The sequence below is a fragment of the Malurus melanocephalus genome, unplaced genomic scaffold, assembly GCF_030028575.1.
Source record: "Malurus melanocephalus ecotype Western Australia unplaced genomic scaffold, MMel_1.1 scaffold_85, whole genome shotgun sequence".
Taxonomy (NCBI): domain Eukaryota; kingdom Metazoa; phylum Chordata; class Aves; order Passeriformes; family Maluridae; genus Malurus; species Malurus melanocephalus.
In genome coordinates this window covers 1,441,005-1,459,106 of record NW_026623317.1, presented here as the reverse complement: position 1 = coordinate 1,459,106, position 18,102 = coordinate 1,441,005, and the positions used below count along the sequence as shown (strand labels likewise).

Sequence of the window (18,102 nt, the reverse complement as noted above, 5' to 3'; positions counted from 1 at the left end):
CATTCTTCTAAACCTTCCTGGAAATGTGTCAGAGGGCTTCAGGTATCTCTGGTGGTCTTGGATTCCTCCTACAGTCCTAGACTACATCTCAGCCTTATTCCTGTGCTGTGATGTGCTTATCTCCCCGAACTAGAATAAGGATGKTTGTCCCAGAAATATGCTGCTCAATTTCTGAATAGCCCCTTTTCCAAACACATGCTGTTCCTTCTCACAGCTGTGAGAGAAACTGTTTGCTTTTGCCAGCAAACCTTGTTGTTACCAACAATCCTTGGTTGGTTCCACTTATCCAGCTATCGATTGAGGAACACACCCTCTTCTATACTTGGGGCAACCAGATTTAATCCATGAAACAGAGCAGCTCACAAGCAAGCTCTGAGTGATGTCCAGTGTTACGAGAAAACAAATTACCTGTTGGTGGAATTGCCTTGTCAAGGTTTAGGGCTTGACAACCTTTAATGATCYCAGAGCTAGGCAGGGGTAAACAAAGCTTGGGGAGAAGGATGTACCACTGATACTAGGCACAGAGAATGCAGAATTTACAGTCCACAGGGGTATGTGGTCGAGCTTCCAAGATGACGAAGAAGCTAACAAAGTGAACTCAGCATCTGTGCTGAAATCTAAATGGTAATTCTGACAGGGGGGATCTGTGATCGCTGACTCAYGGACCACTGACCCAAGAAACCCATGTACCCCAGAGAAGAGGAAGACTGGCATAAGAAACTACAGAATCATTAACCAATAGTATACTAAATAAGAGAACAATGTAACATGTAGCCAGTGAATACTAGTTCCTTTGTATGCTAAAATGTATAAATACTGAAAGGTTTTGATAGTTGTGGAGTACCACTGAGCAGCCAGGCTTGCACAACTCTGAAATAAATAATCAATTTCTCTCCCGACATTGTGTAATTAYTGGCTTGTTGCACACAWGGTAAGGAATCCAATTTTTGCAGACACTACTGTCACTGTCCCTATCCTTTCCCTACCTCTGACACTGAGCCCACCAAGCTACAACAGTTATGATTATGCAGTTGGATATTGTGAGCACTGTATGCTTGCCTAATCTTTTAAGGAAAGCAAGACGATTCCAGTAGGAATGGGCTGTTTGGATSAGAGCCATCCGGACTGAAGTAGTACTGGGAGAAGAGTAATTCTGGCAGTGGGAGATTGTGGCCAGCATCTATCTCATTGTCCGCCAACTCAAAACAGACTAATTAACATGAGAAAATAAATCTAAGTAGCAGAAGGCTCTGAATGGTAATTAATTGAAGTGGTAGTTAATAGAATGGTACTAGTGAGAAATTATGTAATTTGTAACCAATGAATGCTGATGCCTTTGGTTGTTAAAATGTAAAAATACAGTAACATTTTGATGATGGATCTCCTAGACACCCAGCTCCCTGCTTTGTGCTAACTAGAACAAGAGAAATACCTCCCCTGGTGGTGCTGCAGACCGGGGAACAAATCCGCGGTCGGGAGAACATTTCTGTCCCTCATTCTGTCCTTGTCTCTGACTCTGTCCTTATCCCTGCTGATTTCCTTGCCTCGGTCCCTGTTCTTGTCCCAGTTCCTTTCCACGGCCCTATCCCTACCCTTAGCCCTTTCCATGCCCCTGTACTTGTCCCTGCTCGTTTCCGTGTTCTTGCCCTTGTCCCTGTCCCTGCTTTAGTTCCTGTCCGTATTCCTTTCCCTGTCCTGCCCTTGTCCCTGTCCCTGCTTTAATTCCTGTCCGTATTCCTTCCCGTGTCCCTGCCCTTGTCCCTGTCCCTGCTTTAATTCCTGTCCGTATTCCTTTCCCTGTCCTGCCCTTGTCCCTGTCCCTGCTTTAGTTCCTGTCCGTATTCCTTTCCGTGTCCCTGCCCTTGTCCCTGTCCTGTCCCTGCTTTAATTCCTGTCCGTATTCCTTCCCGTGTCCCTGCCCTTGTCCCTGTCCCTGCTTTAATTCCTGTCCGTATTCCTTTCCCTGTCCTGCCCTTGTCCCTGTCCCTGCTTTAGTTCCTGTCCGTATTCCTTCCCTTGTCCCTGTCCCTGCTTTAATTCCTGTCCGTATTCCTTTCCGTGTCCCTGCCCTTGTCCCTGTCCCTGCTTTAATTCCTGTCCGTATTCCTTTCCCTGTCCTGCCCTTGTCCCTGTCCCTGCTTTAATTCCTGTCCGTATTCCTTTCCGTGTCCTGCCCTTGTCCCTGTCCCTGTCCCTGTCACTGTCACTGTCCCGTCTCCCGTCGTCCCTCACTCCCCGCCCTCACGCTCCTCCCAGCGGCCACCRCTCCCCGCCCCTTCCGCTCCCTCAGGGCCGTTTCAAGGGCACCTCCCGCAGCGGGCTCTTTCCTAGAAACCTCATTTAGGTTTTAAAAATTATTTTTATTATTTTTTATCACATATTATGCATACTTGTGTSCGCATATAGATATATATATAGACATACACACAGTTATAAATCAGGGGCACGGGAAGCGGTTCCGTTGCGCGCCCCGCCCTCTGGGCGCGGCCTCGGCGCCAAAAGGGGCGTGAGGCGCCGCCGCCATTTTGTGTGCAGAGCGCGGGGCCGGCAGCCCTCTGCGTCTCCCAGCTTCAGCCTCCATCGGGACCCGCCGCCACCACCGCCACGATGCTCTCCGCCCGTGTGGCCGCCGCCCTCGCCCGCTCCCTGCCKCGGCAGGCCGGCCTGGTGAGCGCCATGCCCGCCCCGGGGCCGGCGGGGTCGGGGGGGACGCGGCGCTGCCGCCATCTTGGGGCCCACGGTGACATTGAGGGAGTGAGGGGGTGACATCGGAGTGTGGGGAGGGAAGCYGGAGATGCCCCCTTAGTGCTGTGTGACAGATCCCCGCTGAGGAACGGAGTGTCCTCGCCCGGGCTCGGGGTAGTGGCTGAAAGCGGCCCGGGCAAGGCCCAGGTTGTGGGTGTGAAGTGCGAGGGAGTGGGGTGGGGAAGGGGGGTCTATCCCGTGTTTGTGAGGATACCGAGGGTGGGAAGAGGCGTGAGCAACCCCTTCTGCCAGTGTCTGGAGTGAATGTGGATGGGGGAGAGGCCTGCTCGGGGTGTAGGACATGAGGTCAACGTCGCTGCATGATGCTGTACTGGGAACCTTGCAAAAGCATATTAAAGCATAATAATCTTATAATTTTCTCATTATCACAGATTTTTTTCTTTTTTTATGTTTAAGAATTGGCCATGAGGCGAGTTTTTTTCACAGAAAGGGTGATTACACATTGGAAGGGGCTGCACAGGGAGGYGGTAGAGTTATTGCCCTTGGAGATGTTTATGGATATACTGCACTTAGTGCTATGGTTTAGTTGGCAAGGTAGTTTTTAGTCGTAGGTTGGAACTCTTTTCCGACCTAGTTGTGATTCTGAGTTTGTTTTGCTACAGTGCTTTATGTTTTTTTTCTATGTGTGTTAGTGATACCAAAACCACTACAGTTATATTAGTCTTGGAAGACACAGTCTCATTTCTCACTGTGCAGAACCCTGAGTGGTGCAATGATTCCTCTGTGCWCCAAGGTTTTGATATTTAGCACATGTGCCAAACGAGGTGAGGTTTCACTTTGGGAGCTGCTGYAGTGCTTGATGGTGACATCAGTGCACTGCARAAAAATGCAGTTCAGGATTTGKMGCARYCTTCTTCACCCTCTGTCTYTTCTTAGTGGTGCTGGACTTAGTTYCAGAACCCTCTAGCTTTGAACAGGCTGCTGTGGAGCTTAAAGCTAAGATGCATTATAAGCAGCTCAAGATCAAAGATGTGTTAATCTCTTGAGCATTTTTTTGCATGAATGAGGGAATCACAGTGTTACTTAAACAATGGCTTATTTTAGGTTTCCAGAAATACCCTGCGTGCAGCATTTGTTGCTTCAAGAAACCTCCATGGCTCCAAATCATGCTTTCAGAAAACTGGTGAGTCTGAGAAAGGTCTTGAGTGGTATAAGAGTGGTATAAGAATTTTGTCTGTCAGATAAAAGGGGATTTGAATGTGGTGAATGTTAGTTGACAGCACTTGAGGACATTARTATTCTGGGAGTATCTAAGTGAAGTGTTACCTTTCAACTCCAGCAAACTGGCACTTTAGTAACTTGAAAATACCCCCAAAGGAGGGAGTGGCCATGTGTCACCTGGCTTAAGTAACTTACCTGCTTCACTAGGATTCCATTCAGTCACCTGCAGCATTATTTGAAAATTATTGAAAAAAAATTGCCCCAGATAGGAGCTGCCTATAATAGAATGAAGGAGCACATGACTTTCCAGGCCTGCCTGGGTTTGACCTTGTGTCCTTGAGCATAACTTTCTTGCTGCCAGCCATTCAGTGTTTAGAGAAGACAGCTGCACTGTGCAGCAGTGTGTTTGGCAGTGGTTCACGCACATTTTTGTAAGTGGTTTAAGGTGATTAAAGGCAGTGCCAGAAATTAAGATATATGGTGTTACTTAACATTTCTTTGCTGAGGAGGTAACAAGCTGTTTGAGTCAAATTGAAGAAATATGAAAAATATAWTTTTATATCTCATATCAAACAACTTGCTCCTGAAGTGAACCGAGTTCCTGTGGATAGGTGTGGATCTTGGGTTATAAGACATTTGGCATTCAGGGCTTAAGTAACTGCTCTTCAAGCAGGYCTATTCTGCTTGGACTGAGGGTGATTAATTGCTTTCCAGGGAGAGAGAGTATAGGAGGTAATCAAGAAAATTGATAACAACAGAGTCAGGTGGCTGGTAATGACAAGTTGTAGCTGCTTTTATTAGCTGGGAATAGAGAGGCTGTTGTTTTATCTTACTCTTAGGTAAAGGTGTTGCTTGCTAGATTTCGTGGCACAGTTGAGAAAGGTACCTTGTGAATTGAAGGCATGCTTACTGAGAGCATATTGTCCCTAACATGCTAATGTGATTTGAAACATCTGTGTCCAGGTACTGCTGAAGTATCCTCTATCCTCGAGGAGCGCATTCTGGGAGCTGACACCTCGGCTGAGCTGGAGGAGACTGGCCGCGTGCTCTCGATTGGTGACGGTATTGCCCGTGTGTATGGCCTGAGAAATGTCCAGGCAGAAGAGATGGTTGAATTCTCTTCTGGGCTGAAGGTAAGCTGTCACTAAGGCAGTTCCTTTAGCCCACAGACATTAAAAAGACACTTTTTAAAGAAGAACATGAGACTATGCTTGGAGGTACCATTATGGACATTGTTTTAGCTTAATTGCAACTTTAATATATAGTACCTGGTGATTTTTTTATTCTTAATTTTTTTACTCTTTGCTTTCAGTATCAGCATCTGATTTGCAGCCAGCATTAGAGCTCTTTTTTTTCTTCATTTAGGAAGTAAAGTACTAACTTGGCACTGGATTTTTTCTTTGGTTTCAGGGTGGCTTTTCTGTTAGCTGTTTTATAATYGCCTCTCTGCTTCAATATGTTATGCAGCCTGCTGGCTTCTTGTAGTCCTAACAGTAGGCTAGAGTTGAAAATATTTCTGACTGTTTCAAGAACACTGCAACAGCTTTTTGATCATTTTCATGACCCAGCTCACCATAGGCATTGGCAGAAGAAGCCAGTACTTTTCTCTTATCCAGCTCCTAGGCAAGGCAGCAATGTTGTACTTGAATCTTGCTTACCCTTTGTGTTTTTTTTAGAGAAACAAGTGATTTGAGTGCTGAGGTATAATTACATGGTAAGTTGAAAGCTTAGGCAGGTTCTCTAGTGGATGTGGAAGGAAATAGATACTTTGTACATAAAAGCAGGAGCTTTACTGTTGTCACAAATATGGTTGATACATCATACAGGATTTTGTACTCACTGAAATAGTCATGTCAATATTAAAGTTTTTATGCATTTCAGTATGRATTTTCTCAGGGTAATGTGATCTCTGTTCCAGGGTATGTCCTTGAATTTGGAGCCTGACAATGTTGGTGTTGTCGTGTTTGGTAATGACAGACTGATCAAGGAGGGTGATGTTGTGAAGAGGACTGGTGCCATTGTGGATGTTCCAGTGGGGGATGAGCTGCTGGGCCGCGTTGTAGATGCCCTGGGCAATCCAATTGATGGGAAGGTAAGTGTAGCTGGGTGTCAGCTATCTCTGCTTCTGTCTGTGTGATGCAGACCTCGACAGTTTTATCCTCTCYTTTCAGGGTGCTATTGCATCAAAGACACGTAGGAGAGTTGGCTTGAAGGCCCCTGGGATCATTCCCCGGATCTCTGTGCGTGAGCCCATGCAGACTGGGATTAAGGCTGTAGACAGCTTGGTGCCCATTGGTCGTGGGCAGCGTGAGCTCATCATTGGTGACAGGCAGACTGGGTAAGACAAATGCTCAGACATAAAATGTTCCTTAAACAGACTTGGGTACAGCCTGTGCTGAGGTGCAGGGCTGGCAGGGAGCTGGGAGAACCTGGGGCAGCTTTACTTACTGGCCTCTCTATTCCCCAGGAAAACTTCAATTGCAATTGACACAATAATCAACCAGAAACGATTCAATGATGGCACAGATGAGAAGAAGAAGCTGTACTGTATCTACGTTGCAATTGGCCAGAAGAGATCCACTGTTGCTCAGCTGGTGAAGAGGCTCACTGATGCAGGTACAGATTTTTGGAGATGGTTGAGCCTGGCACCTACTGACATCCTGTACTCATTGTAGTACTGAGTACTGCTGTGACCTCTCCTGGCTGCAGGCATAGACAGAATTCGTACTAAATGAGCAAATCATGTAATTTTATGAATAAGAAATCTTTATAGCTATCTGCAGAGAAAATCTTATTTTTACTGTATCATAATTAGGAAGACAATATTTTGAGGCCCCCAGATCGCCAAATTGCTTCTGAAAARGTCACCCTGTGGTTTTTGATTTTTTTCAGCAGAGTTGAAAGGTTCAAAGGTTCATCTTGGCAGTCAGGCAGGCCTGGTGACAAGCTGTGGCCTTCAAGTAGTCATGGACTTGGCATTTGTCCCATGTATTCCATGTGCCAGTCAGTGTGAATGGCAGCTGCAAATTTAGTGAAGAGCTTTCACTAGCTAAATACAAGGCATTAAATTATAGTATCTCTTCAGACTCAGTGCATGACGAATGCTCTCCGTGTAATGTAGTTTGCATGAGACCAGACACTTYGACCTCTTGCCTGCTGCTCCTGGCATATATCAGGAAAAAAACCCCACATTTTAAGGACAGTAGTTTGAGACTGTGAAGCAAAGGGTTGTACTGTCTCATTTTAGCCAGGAAGCCATGAGCTACAATATGTCTTAGTTTTAAACTTGGTTTTAAAAGGGAAAGAAGTGTGTGAGATGTTAATTGCCCTTTTGAGACTTTAAGAGTCAGTTTTGCTGGCAGACGTGTTCAGCTRGCTTGGTGGGCTTTTCTGTAGCAGTGTAGTGACACTGCTTGGACTTGCTTCAGCACTGGTACTTGACATGCTTGTTTTGTTTGCTGATTTTGGGTGTGATGAGGTTATGCACTTAGAGTGTGTCTCCAATCCTTTCCAGATGCCATGAAGTACACTATTGTGGTGTCTGCCACAGCATCCGATGCAGCACCCCTGCAGTATCTGGCTCCCTATTCAGGCTGCTCCATGGGGGAATACTTCAGAGACAATGGGAAACATGCCTTAATCATCTATGATGACTTGTCCAAACAGGTCAGGAAACTTTATAGACCTCGTGGTGTGGTATTGGTGTTTGTGGCTATTAAATCCCCTCGGGTTTAGAAACGCACAACTTCTAAGTGGCATGCTGAGGGCTGTSTTTTCACCATGCAGGCCGTTGCCTACCGTCAGATGTCTCTGCTGCTGCGCCGGCCCCCTGGCCGTGAGGCCTACCCAGGGGATGTGTTCTATCTGCACTCTCGGCTGCTGGAGAGAGCGGCCAAAATGAATGACTCCTTTGGGGGCGGCTCTCTGACTGCTTTGCCTGTCATCGAGACTCAGGCTGGGGATGTGTCYGCTTACATTCCAACCAATGTCATCTCCATCACTGATGGACAGGTATGGGCTTCCTCACATCCCAGGAGCTTAGTGGAACTTAGTGGAACTCAGCTCACATCTGGAACTTAGTGGCTGGTCTCTGAGGAGACCTCCAGGCTTCTGAACAACATAATGATGCAATTCTGTTCTGCAGATTTTCTTGGAAACTGAGTTGTTCTACAAGGGTATCCGTCCAGCTATCAACGTTGGTCTGTCTGTGTCCCGTGTGGGTTCTGCTGCTCAGACCAGGGCTATGAAGCAGGTAATTGTGAGACYGCTGTTCCTCCTCGTGCTAGAGATGAGTAGTGTGTAGGCCTTCCAGGCCATTTCACTCTGATGAACTGTGAACAGAGAGGGAATAAAGCTTTGGATTTCTTAGCATTATGAAATTACAAAAGAACAAACTTTAAAGATCTGTTTAATACTTCTATTGCCTTCTGAGAAAGGTGTTGGAGAAAGGGAAATARTGTCTTAGTAAAGATGTAGAATTAAGTTTTGTTGCTGAACTGGGTACTGATGATGTAGAAATAGAGAATGCTCTCTTAACCCCAGGSTTTTAGTCCAGACATGGAATTAGGCAAGTTTAATATGAACGGTTGCTGTTTCAGGGAAAAAATGGCATACTTGTGTCAAAGGGTGGGATTTTAAGAAATGTTTTCAATCATCTTAMAGTTCTTAGATTGACTTGTCTGGTACACAAGGGAGAGGTAACAACTATCAGCTGCAGTATAACCCTCAAAYTTGTAGACAAACTTAGATGTGCTCACCCTGGCTCTGACTTGCACCCTGCAGGTGGCAGGTACCATGAAGCTGGAGCTGGCTCAGTACCGTGAGGTCGCTGCCTTCGCCCAGTTCGGCTCTGACCTGGACGCTGCCACGCAGCAGCTGCTGAACCGTGGTGTGCGCCTGACAGAGCTGCTCAAGCAGGGCCAGTACGGTGAGTGCCCTGGGTTTGGCAAGGCTGGGTTCCCATTAGTGCTCTGTGCTAACAAGGTCGGGTTTGGTTAGTATTTACTGTATCTATTCTGTGCACGTCGCAAGTTCAGGTTTGCTTGACCCAAGCTGTCCGTGTGCACCTGGTCTTCCAAGGACTCTGTGTTATCTGAAGTGTCCTAATGGAAGAGTTCCAAATGATGTGAGTGCTCTCTTTTCCCGCAGTTCCCATGGCTATTGAGGAGCAGGTCGCMGTCATCTATGCTGGTGTAAGAGGTCACTTGGACAAGCTGGAGCCCAGCAAGATCACGAAATTYGAGAGTGCTTTCCTATCTCACGTAGTGAGCCAACACAAGGATCTCCTGTCCACAATCAGGTATGGTGGTTTCCCTTGCCTTATGCCAAGGCTATTGGTGTCGGGAGGGTAGATAATGGTCACTGAACTGTTAATGTAGTGTAACCTAGAACATCAGGCCTTCAACTGGCTGTACCAAAACTGGAGGTTAAATCAGCCTTTCTACCACCCATGTTCCTCAGCTTCAGCTCTCAGAAGATGCAGATGATGCTTAAAGTGAACCTACTTGTTATGTCTCCTCTAACACGTTCCTGAAATCACTTGATTTAGTCAGTTCCTGTATTTTGGACAGCTTTAAGCTGTTGGAGTGCKGTGGGTTAACTGCTTCTGACTGAACTGTTGGGGATTGAGTATTTCCATAGTCCTGTCCTGGAAACTGGTCCTGGCTTTATTTTGTCATGAGGCAGATCATGTGCCTTGTGTTGTAGGGCACAGCTGTGTAGATAGGGTCTTGCTGGAGTACAAATGGCTGTTCTGAAGGAGTTTGTGGACAAACTTCAATATCTGAACAGGACTAGCTCTTCTAAGAGAAGGGGTGTTAATTAGTGAGGCTTCATGCACCAAAGAGATGTGTTCATTCATGTACTGATTCTGTTAGAAATGGGGAGGTTGCAAAGCTTCTGTCTTTGTCTCGGGGATTGGCCCTCTTTCTCTTGCTGTGCCAGAATGTTTAACTGAATTCTTCCCACAGGACTGAAGGGAAGATCTCTGACCAGACAGAAGCGAAGTTGAAGGAAATAGTCACAAATTTCCTGGCTACTTTTGAGGCATAAACTCTTCAAAACTGTTCAAACAGACCAGGCTGTTGTCATCCAGTGTTCCAGCTCCATCAAAGACTAAAGCATGTGCAACTTGAATGTACAGATGTCGGGTGCGAATAAAGGTTCCCATGTAAGAAGGCTCTGTTCTGAATGTAAAAATACTGTGTTCTGAATGATTGCCTTTTGTCTGTAGTTCTGATTCTTGCRCCATGATCTTGGAACCACAGAGCTGAGCTTCCCTGGACAGCCCTGCTAGAGGAGCTCTGGAAATCATCAGCAATTGAGTGAGAAAACACCCCTGGCATGAACCAGGAGGGTGACAGAGCTGAGGGACTACCTTGATGTTCATCCTTTGTGCCAGGCAGCTTATCCTGCCGAAGGGGAGTGCAGCTGGGGAGGCTACTTATGCTGTCTTGTCACGTGGATAACCCACTGGACTTGACAGGAATCTCTTAACTGCCTGACACTGACAGAATTGCTGTGTGACCTGTCCCAGTGCCAGGCCTGTGGGAGACTGGTCCTTGGCGTCTCAGGACAACTTCAAATGTATCTGTCATAGTAGTAAAAGCTTGAGGTTTAAATCCCAGAATCCCAAAGTGGTTTGGGTTAGAAGGGACCTTGAAGATTGTCCCATTCTGCCCCCTGCCATGGGCAGGACACCTTCCTGTAGASCAGGTTGCTCCAAGCCCTGTCCAGYCTGGCCTTKGACACTYGCCAAGATGGGGCAGCCACAGCTYTGGACAGCCTTTGCCAGACCATCAGCACACTCACAGGAAAGAATTTCTTTCAGATATCCCATCTAACCTTGTCCTTTGCCACTGTGAAGTCAYTACTCCTTGTCCCTTTCTCCCTTGTCCCTAGTCTTTCTTGTCAGCTCCCTTTAGGTACAGGGAGGCCACGGTTAYGTCACCGCAAAGCTGTCTCCAGACTAAACCCAGTTCCATCAGTCTTTCCCCCCAGCAGAGCTGCTCTGATCTGGTGCCTCCTCTGGCCTGGCTGCAGCAGCTCCAGGTCCCTGTGCTGTTGTTGCCCAGGGCTGGGGCAGCTCTGCAGGTGGGGTCTCACCTGAGCGGGGCAGAGGGGCACAATCCCCCCCTCCCCTGCTGCCCACGCTGGGGCTCAGCCCAGGGCTCCGGGGGTTCAGGGCTGGGCAGGTTCTGCTCCTAATGTGTGCAGTCCCCAGTTACCTTCCTGTACTGGAGCATTATGGAATTACAGGCAGCTGTAATTCTCACACAGTTGAGGTTAACAAGCTTGTCTTGATAATGTCCTGAATGCTTTGAGAGTGTGAGCTCTGCAGTACTGGGGAAACACACGTTCACTTGTAGTCCAGAGATGTCAGATACCTTTCTGAGAACAGYGCTGTGCTCCAGAAGGAGGGGTTCCTCTGTGGATCTTTGGTCTTTYACCATCTTGTTTCCAGAGGAGGTGGCTGGGGGTCCTCACAGGTGTGAGGGGATGCTGCTGTGGAAATTTCTGCTCTGATATGCTCAACATCACTTGTTCCTTCCAGGACAACTTTTATATCTTGTGACTGTGTTCCTTCCCAGTGACTTAACCGTGGTTACTCCATAGTGTTGCTATGCCATATTTTGCTTACATGCTGCTGTAGTTGGAAACCCCTGAGCTCAAGGGTGTCTCAATCCAAAACACAGAGAAGTGGTTTTCTGGTAACAGTAATATTCCAAGGTTCCGGTTTCTGCCTTGTTGCTGCTGTGATGCAGGAAGGTGGTAACTTCCTCATGGAAGCACTGTGTGGTAAATGCATCCGGTCGGGTCAGAGTGAAGGTCATGGATGAAGGTTTCGGACMATGGGTCACAGCAACCAAATGGTGCCATGGGCTGTGCTGGCTAAGGAGTGGGGCTTGGGAGCTGGGAAATGGTGAGTGGATAGCAGAGTCACAGTGGTTTGGTTTGGAAGGGACTTTAAGGTCATCTACATCCACCCCCTGCCATGGGCAGGGACACCGTCCACTGTCCCAGGCTGCTCCCAGCCCCAATGTCCAGCCTGGCCTTGGACACTGCCAGGGATCCAGGGGCAGCCACAGCTGCTCTGGGCACCCTGTGCCAGGGCCTCCCCACCCTCCCAGCCAGCAATTCCTTCCCAATATCCCATCCATCCCTGCCCTCTCCCAGTGTGAAGCCTTTCCCCTTGTCCTGTCACTCCGTGCCCCTGTCCWAAGTCCATCTCCAGCTKTCTTAGAGCCCATTTAGGTGCTTGGTGTTAYGGATTCATGGGGAAGGTTTGTGCTCTCGTGYCAGGAGAGTGCACAGGCTTAGTCTGCCTACATCARCCTCAGTTACAATTGAGCAGATTTATTTCAGTAAGTGGAAAACGCCTTTTTTTTACATTACTGGAGTGTTTCAGCTGTCCCTGTGTTCAAGCAGTGACAGCAGGTGAGCACAGTGGGTGTGATTCAGGCATTGCAGCACGTAGTGTCCTACCTCTGCTTTCATATTTTCAAAGCATCGCTCAGATGTCCCTCACGGAGGGGCCCCTAATAAACTGTGGGTGACGCAGGTTGTGTGTTGTGAAGGCAGGGGGAAAGGGGCTCAGCCTGGAGCAAAGGAGGCTCCGGGGGGACCTTGTGGCTCTGCACAACTCCCTGACAGGAGGGGGCAGCCGGGGGGGGTCGGGCTCTGCTCCAGGGAACAGGGACAGGGAATGGCCTCAGGCTGGGCCGGGGAGGCTTAGATAGGATATTCGGGAAATTTCTTGACCTAGACAGTTCAGGCTTCTCAGGGCACAGATGGAGTCCTCATTCCTGGATTAAAACATCCCGTGGATGGCTGGCATACGGGTTAATGGTGGGCTTGGCAATACTGGGCAAATGATAGGATTCGATGACCTCGGAAGGCTTTTCCATCCTAAACAATTGTATCATTCCATGAAGCCTTCCCAGACCACTCCTCCCTCTCCCAGCCGGGCGGGCAGGGCACTGTGCAGCCGCCGGCCGAGCTGCTCCCGCTCCGCTCCGCCGTTCCTTGGGGAGCCGCGCGTTTCACCGCCATCAGCCGTCAAGGCCGGGCTTCTCCGCCGGCCGCAGCACGGAACACTCCCCGAGCCGCGGGGATCCTGGGCGGGAGCAGCCGTGCGTGGGTGGAGACTCCGCGGGGCGGGTCGGGCCGGGCCGGGCAGCGAGCGGGGCAGCGCGGCGGCGGCGGCAGCAGGATGCGGGAGGCGCGGTTCAGGGACCACTTCTGGGTGAGCGGGAGCACGGCGGGACCGGGACAGCGGGGGCAGAGCCAGCCGGAGCCGGGGGGCACAGCTGCAGGTGGAGGGGTGTCCRCTCTCTGGTTAGAGTTGGCTCCAAAACCAACGATTTTGGTCGTGAGGTGACTTCGCTGAATGCTCTGGGTTTATAGAACACTGTCACAGAGTGCMCRGAGCAGCTGTGGCTGCYCCATCYTGGAAGTWCAAGGACAGGTTGGATKGAGCTTAGAGCACCCTGGGACAGTGGRAGGTGTCAGAGATGGTGGACAGAGTTGGACTGGTGGACAGAGATGGACTTTAAGGTCCTTTCCWACCCAAACCATTMTGRTATTCAATGATYCCCAGCWGRCACTGTCCACCCATGCATGTCCTGAGAGTTGTGGCTTTATAACCTGCTCCGTGCAGCCAAAATAATCCAAGGAAGCAGCTGCTGCCTTGCTGGAGGAAGCCAATGCCAAGTTGAGGGGCTGGATAGCATTAATTGACCATGGGTAGCCTACTTGGAGATGCCATGGTAAAAAATGTTCTCTTCATGTAGAGCTAATCCCAGACTAGGGGCAAGTCACTCCATGTGCTGCTGCCAGCTGCTGAGCCATGGAGGAAAACCCACAGTTCGGGGAAAACCACAATTTATTCTTTTCAGTCTGAATTATGCTGTCATAAAAGGGGAAGTGCAGAAAATCCACGTATCTTCGGCTAAGCTTTAGCTYTATGATTATTCAGTTCCTCTTGTGGTGGACCTTCATTCCAGGTATTGGCAACCAGGAAGCAAATGTCAAAATTGTGTATTTTGGGGCTGAAAATCTTCATCTGTGAGTGGTGCCTTGGGTTTCCCAGATGTCACTTGGAAGCCGCTCCCATCTTGTAGGATGCAGGAGGGAAACACAGACCCCAGGATGGGCTGGCATGAGGTGTGGGGCTTGTGAGTGTTGTGGAATAAGTGCAGAGCTCACCCAGCATAATTAGCAGGTTAATTTGCTAATGGTGTTGTCAAATACCTAAATTCCATGCAGGTATCGAACCTGTCGTGGAGAAAAAATCCAACTTTGCATGTGGCAGCTGCTTCCCGGCTATTTGTTAGAGAGTTTTCCACTGTGCTCCCTTTGCTTTGCCAAGGTGCAGAGGGGTGGTTTTGAGGGTGCTGGCAGCATGCCCGGGGGTGGGGGAATAACTGTGATGCCAGGAAGGCTGAGTAGACAGGGTTTGTCATGGCACACAGGGTTGAAGAAGAGCTTCTCGCCACGGGGATGTTTCTGCCCAGTTTGTTCCTCTCCAGCTGTGGTGTGGTGCTTTTTGAAGGAGGGTCCTTCAAAAGAAAGGGGGCTCAGTGGGAGAAAATACCAAGACAGGAGCAGCCTCCAGCTCCCAGGGCAAGGAGGATCTGGGGCATTGCATGGGGCCTCACTCCTGCCTGACTCCTTTTACTGCCAACCCAGCCATTTACTGAATAATCCCCGGTTCTTGCTGAGCCCCAAACCATTAGGAGGATTTTGCTTGGTTTTGGTCCTTTTTGAAGCCTGGGGACCGAGGGAACGTGCCTGGGGTGGGCAGCTGGGGTGGAGGTTGGACGGGAACGTGGTGGATGTGACTCAGTGGAGAGACTGAGGCCCTTCTGTGGTCATTGGGCTGATGGAAAAGGCAGGTRCCACCCAAACAGCCACCACACCACGTACTGGTGACTGTGCATCAGCTGCGAGGGCTGGGGAGGAGGGGGAGCAAGGCATGGGAATTAAAAACCAAATCAAGATGAGGTGTGGAGGCTGCACATCCAGCTTCCGCCTGCTGCTGGGCGCTGTGAGTGGGCACACACTTCCTCCTGCCATTTTCCTCTTAAGTGGCTTTGCGTAAGGGCAAACATAGAAGGAGAAGTCAGCCGAAGCAGGTGGTTTCTTAGAATCAAAGAAGTGCAGAGCATTTTGGGTTGGAAAGGACCTTACAAACCAACTAGCCCATTCCCCTCCTGCGGTCAGGAGCACCTTCCACTGTCCCAGGCTGCTCCCAGCCCCAATGTCCAGCCTGGCCTTGGACACTGCCAGGGATCCAGGGGCAGCCACAGCTTTTGTGGGTAACGATGTTGCCACACATTGTTCTGAAGAGGTGATGGTGGCTCAGCTTCAGATCTGCTGGTCCAACAAAATGTCCAGCTCTTTTTTTTTCCCACCAAGTTAACTCATCATCACACTCTAACTGCAGAATCCCTAAATAATGTAAAAAAGTATGTTACTCTTGCAGTGGCAAAATTTCTTAGTGGTTAGGACAGCCTGATGAGAAAGAAGAGTTGTTGGTAGAACTCCAGGAGACATAACCTCCAATTGATGGGACCAAGTCTATAACATGRCCAAACCCTGAAGAGCTAGGCCAGTTCTGGTATTGGGTCTTCCAGCTTTGAAATGTGTCTGGTTGTGAGTGGTGACCTCCAAATTTCTTTGTGGGGGTGGAATAGTGAGGGTGGGGAGGCCCTGGCACAGGGTGCCCAGAGCAGCTGTGGCTGCCCCTGGATCCCTGGCAGTGTCCAAGGCCAGGCTGGACATTGGGGCTGGGAGCAGCCTGGGACAGTGGGAGGTGTCCCTGCCCATGGCAGGGGTGGAACTGGATGAAATTTAAGGTCCCTTCTAACCCAACCCATTCTGGGATTCTGTGATTGTATGATAAGCTGCAGCCCACCCTTTGGTCCATCGGGGTAGCAGGGCTGTGCTTCCACGCTCACCTGGGGACTGATTTAATTGTAAATCCCACCAGTTCTGGATCCTTTGGTGCATGCTGTGTCTGCTCCTGCCCTGGCATCASCTCCCTGCTGGAGCTGTGATGTGTGATATTCCTGATTTGCGCTATCAGGAAAGCCCAGGACCACTTGKCTCTCTGTGCTGTGCTCACAATCTTGGGTCTCAACACAAGATGATAAATTTTCATAAAGAGGTTTGCTCTCCRTCATCCCATTGCAACTCCTGCTTGCTCAGGGACTGAAGTCTGGACATGCCTGAAGCTGAACATTTATTGCCCTGTGTGCTCCCACTCCCATGTGTCCTGCAAGCCTGTGAGGGAGCTGTGCAGGAACAAAAATACTGCACAGCTCATGTTCGTTTGTCCTTGCTGAGCCTGTGCTGATTGCCATGAGTTGAGCAAGCATGACATTTTGGTTTYGTTTGTTTTTGCAATCTGCTCTTCTTCTTTCACTATGTGAGGTCTTTTCTTTCACTTTTTTTCACTTTCTTWGTATGCAAGCCCATTCTTGCATGTATTTCGAATAACCCAACAGCTTTGTGTCTCATCAGAGCGCTTTACTCCTATAAAACCAYACAGTAAAAATAGAAATGATGAAAACGCTAAGAACCACTTTAACTCTGATTGGTGGGCTAACAGGCTGCAACTTGAAGAGTGGAATTTTGGTCGTTTTGCTTTTAATGGCACAAAGCTCTGCTCCCTGCTGCATGTTTAGTGATGCTGCTGAAACAACCCCCGTCTGGGAGTGCAGCCCTGAGCTCCTGGGTTTGTTCCCTGGCTGCTGACTGATGGCTGCTCTTTCACTTCCCCTTTCCCTTGCTTGTCCTTCTCTAAATGGGGACTGGCTTGGTGGAACTTAGCAGCAGCATTGTGAAATCCTCAGGTCATCGTTTCGAAGAAACAAGGTGGGGTTTGTAGGAAGAGGTGGTTGCATCAAGGCAGGCTGGTTCATTGCTTGTGGTGTGTCTGGGACAAGCAGGGAAGGTGTTGGCACAGGAAATTTCAAATGGAAAATCACTGATCAAAAAGCTGCTTTTTGCAGGATGCTGGGTGGGTGGATTTGCAGTGAGGCCTTTTCCTCCCTGTGATGAGATTTGTCTGCCCTGTTATATCCCCCTGGTTATGGGGTGGGGAGGAACTGCAACCTCATACAGCCTCTCCTCACCGTGCTCCCTGCAGGCACCAGCAACAGCAACAGCATTTCTCTGTGTCTGGGCAACTTTTGCAGGACCCTGAGTGATTCTGAGGCTGCAGTGCCTGTGGGCAAGGGCAGCACAGCCAGTTAGGGTTGCACAGTGTTTCTGACCACTAAAATACTCATCTGGCTTCTGGTGAATTTCTCTGAGCACACGAGGCTGAGGAAACACAAGGAGAGCTCGGAATCAATACAGACCTTTCAAGAGGTGGTCCATGAACAAGGGCAGTGCCCCAAACCTTTCCATTTGGGAAGACTGGAACAGACTGATGGAGGGCAGGAGGGCTCTGCAGAGGGGTCTGGACAGGCTGGGTCCATGGGCTGTGGTCAGTGCTGTGACGGGCAGTAGGGCCAAGTGCCGGGTCCTGCCCTTGGGTCACACCCAGCCCTGCAGCTCCAGGCTGGGCAGAGGGGCTGGAACGCTGGGAAAAGCCCTGGAAGTGCTGGTGCCAGCGGCTGGACATGAGCCCAGGGGTGCCCAGGTGGGCAAGAGGCCAATGGTCAATGGACTGTCCCAGCCATGGTGTGGCCACAGCCCCAGGACAGTGTCCATCCCCTGTGCTGGCACTGCTGGGGCACCTCCAGCCCTGGGGACAGCTCTGTGCCCCTCAGGACAGGAGGGACATTGAGGGGCTGGAGCGTGTCCAGGGCAGGGAACGGAGCTGGGGAAGGGTCTGGAGCCCCAGGAGCGGCTGAGGGAGCTGGGAAAGGGGCTCAGCCTGGAGCAAAGGAGGCTCCSGGGGGACCTTGTGGCTCTGCACAACTCCCTGACAGGAGGGGACAGCCGGGGGGGTCGGGCTCTGCTCCAGGGAACAGGGACAGGAGGAGAGGGAACGGCCTCAGGMTGGGCCAGGGAACATTTAGACTGATTATTAGGGAAAATTTCATAATGGAAAGTGTTAGTAGGCCTAGGGACAGGTTGTCCAGGACAGTGGTGGAGTCCCCATCCCTGGGGGGGTTTAAAAGCTGTGTGGATGTGACACATGGAGACACGGGTCAGTGGTGG

General features: G+C 49.7%; 2 protein-coding genes across 2 annotated transcripts in view; both read left to right on the top strand.

Moving 5' to 3' along the window:
* The first annotated feature begins 2,499 nt into the window (after positions 1-2,499).
* On the top strand, positions 2,500-10,125 carry ATP5F1A (ATP synthase F1 subunit alpha). The gene is made up of 12 exons (XM_057367791.1): positions 2,500-2,667; positions 3,811-3,889; positions 4,891-5,060; positions 5,846-6,019; positions 6,099-6,265; positions 6,395-6,543; positions 7,442-7,593; positions 7,714-7,938; positions 8,072-8,179; positions 8,710-8,854; positions 9,076-9,226; positions 9,897-10,125. The coding sequence occupies exons 1-12, from the start codon at positions 2,608-2,610 to the stop codon at positions 9,976-9,978; spliced, it is 1,662 nt and encodes a 553-aa protein (XP_057223774.1). The 5' UTR covers positions 2,500-2,607; the 3' UTR covers positions 9,979-10,125.
* A 2,972-nt stretch (positions 10,126-13,097) lies between these two features.
* The window catches only part of PSTPIP2 (proline-serine-threonine phosphatase interacting protein 2), a 20,603-nt gene continuing 15,598 nt past the window's right edge, over positions 13,098-18,102 (top strand). Inside the window, exon 1 of the mRNA XM_057367790.1 lies at positions 13,098-13,171. Coding sequence (XP_057223773.1) covers positions 13,139-13,171 — 33 coding nt within the window. The 5' untranslated portion in view covers positions 13,098-13,138. The remainder of the gene's footprint in view (positions 13,172-18,102) is intronic.